At 38.9% G+C, this 1,041-nt stretch overlaps 1 protein-coding gene across 1 annotated transcript; it reads left to right on the top strand.

The window, feature by feature from the left end:
* Positions 1–352: 352 nt before the first annotated feature.
* Positions 353–757, top strand: LOC147403807 (ethylene-responsive transcription factor ERF010-like). The gene has a single exon (XM_086437581.1). It carries the CDS (start codon positions 353–355, stop codon positions 755–757), a length of 405 nt encoding a protein of 134 aa, XP_086293707.1.
* Positions 758–1,041: the final 284 nt, after the last annotated feature.

Genomic DNA, 1,041 nt, shown 5'->3' on the forward strand with positions numbered 1-1,041 from the left:
AGAGTCAAATAGCAAACCCTCTCCCGTGGGTACAGAATCTCCATTATGCACCACAATTTATGTACATGTGGCGGCCAATGACTGCAGCCGGACCAACTAAAGCACCACAGTAGTCCCTATAAATCATCCAAGTGGACTACCAGGTGTTGCGTGCTGGCTTTATTTATGAACTTCATTTGAAGAAAAAAGAAAGAAGAAAAAAACGGTGGAACAAATTAACACCGAAACCATCTTCTTCCTTCCTCTTATATCCTTAACTTTTTCCTATAAAACCCCCTCAAACAGTTGTGATATTAACAAAACCCCCAAAAATCAGAGCCAGAGAGAGAGAGAGAGAGAAGCCCTTATGGTCATGGAAGGAGAGTGTTGTGCAAGTAGAGAATCACGTAAAGGAAGGCAAAGAGAGAAACCTTATAGAGGTATAAGGATGAGAAAGTGGGGAAAATGGGTGGCTGAGATTAGAGAACCAAACAAGAGGTCAAGAATCTGGCTTGGTTCTTATTCTACACCAGTAGCTGCCGCACGTGCGTATGACATAGCTGTTTTCTACTTGAGAGGAAGATCAGCTCAACTTAACTTCCCAGAGTTTGTAGTAGAAGAAGAAGAAGAGCTTCAAGATATGTCTGCAGCATCTATAAGGAAGAAAGCTACAGAGGTTGGTGCAAGAGTTGATGCTCTTGAAAGTGAAACTAGAGTTGTTGATTCTGGGTTTAATCTTAATGAGAAACCAACGCCAGAAAGTTCAGAAATTATTTGAGATATAAACCCAAAATCCCAAAGACTCAAAAAGTTGTAGATTTTCTTAATCATATGGTGATGATACAAAATCAATAAATCCCATGTTCAAATTAAGACCCAAAGTAGTGTCTTTTTTTTTTCTTTTTGTTTTGTTTTTTTGTTTTTTTTTTGTTTTTAAAGATTCAAGAGTAGAGTAGAAGAAAGAGAGAAGATTTGGGTCGGAAACCGTTAAGAAGAAGGAAGAAGGGAACAGGTTTGGCCTACCAAAAGTTTGCTACTGTCTTTTGGGTTTGAGGGAAGAAG

The sequence above is a fragment of the Akebia trifoliata genome, chromosome 4, assembly GCF_017979445.1.
Source record: "Akebia trifoliata isolate Shusen 1 chromosome 4, ASM1797944v1, whole genome shotgun sequence".
In the NCBI taxonomy this organism is placed as follows: Eukaryota; Viridiplantae; Streptophyta; class Magnoliopsida; order Ranunculales; family Lardizabalaceae; genus Akebia; species Akebia trifoliata.

Excerpts from the sequence above, each read along its gene's own strand:
- LOC147403807 (XM_086437581.1), top strand. The coding sequence starts at position 353 with ATGGAAGGAGAGTGTTGTGCAAGTAGAGAATCACGTAAAGGAAGGCAA.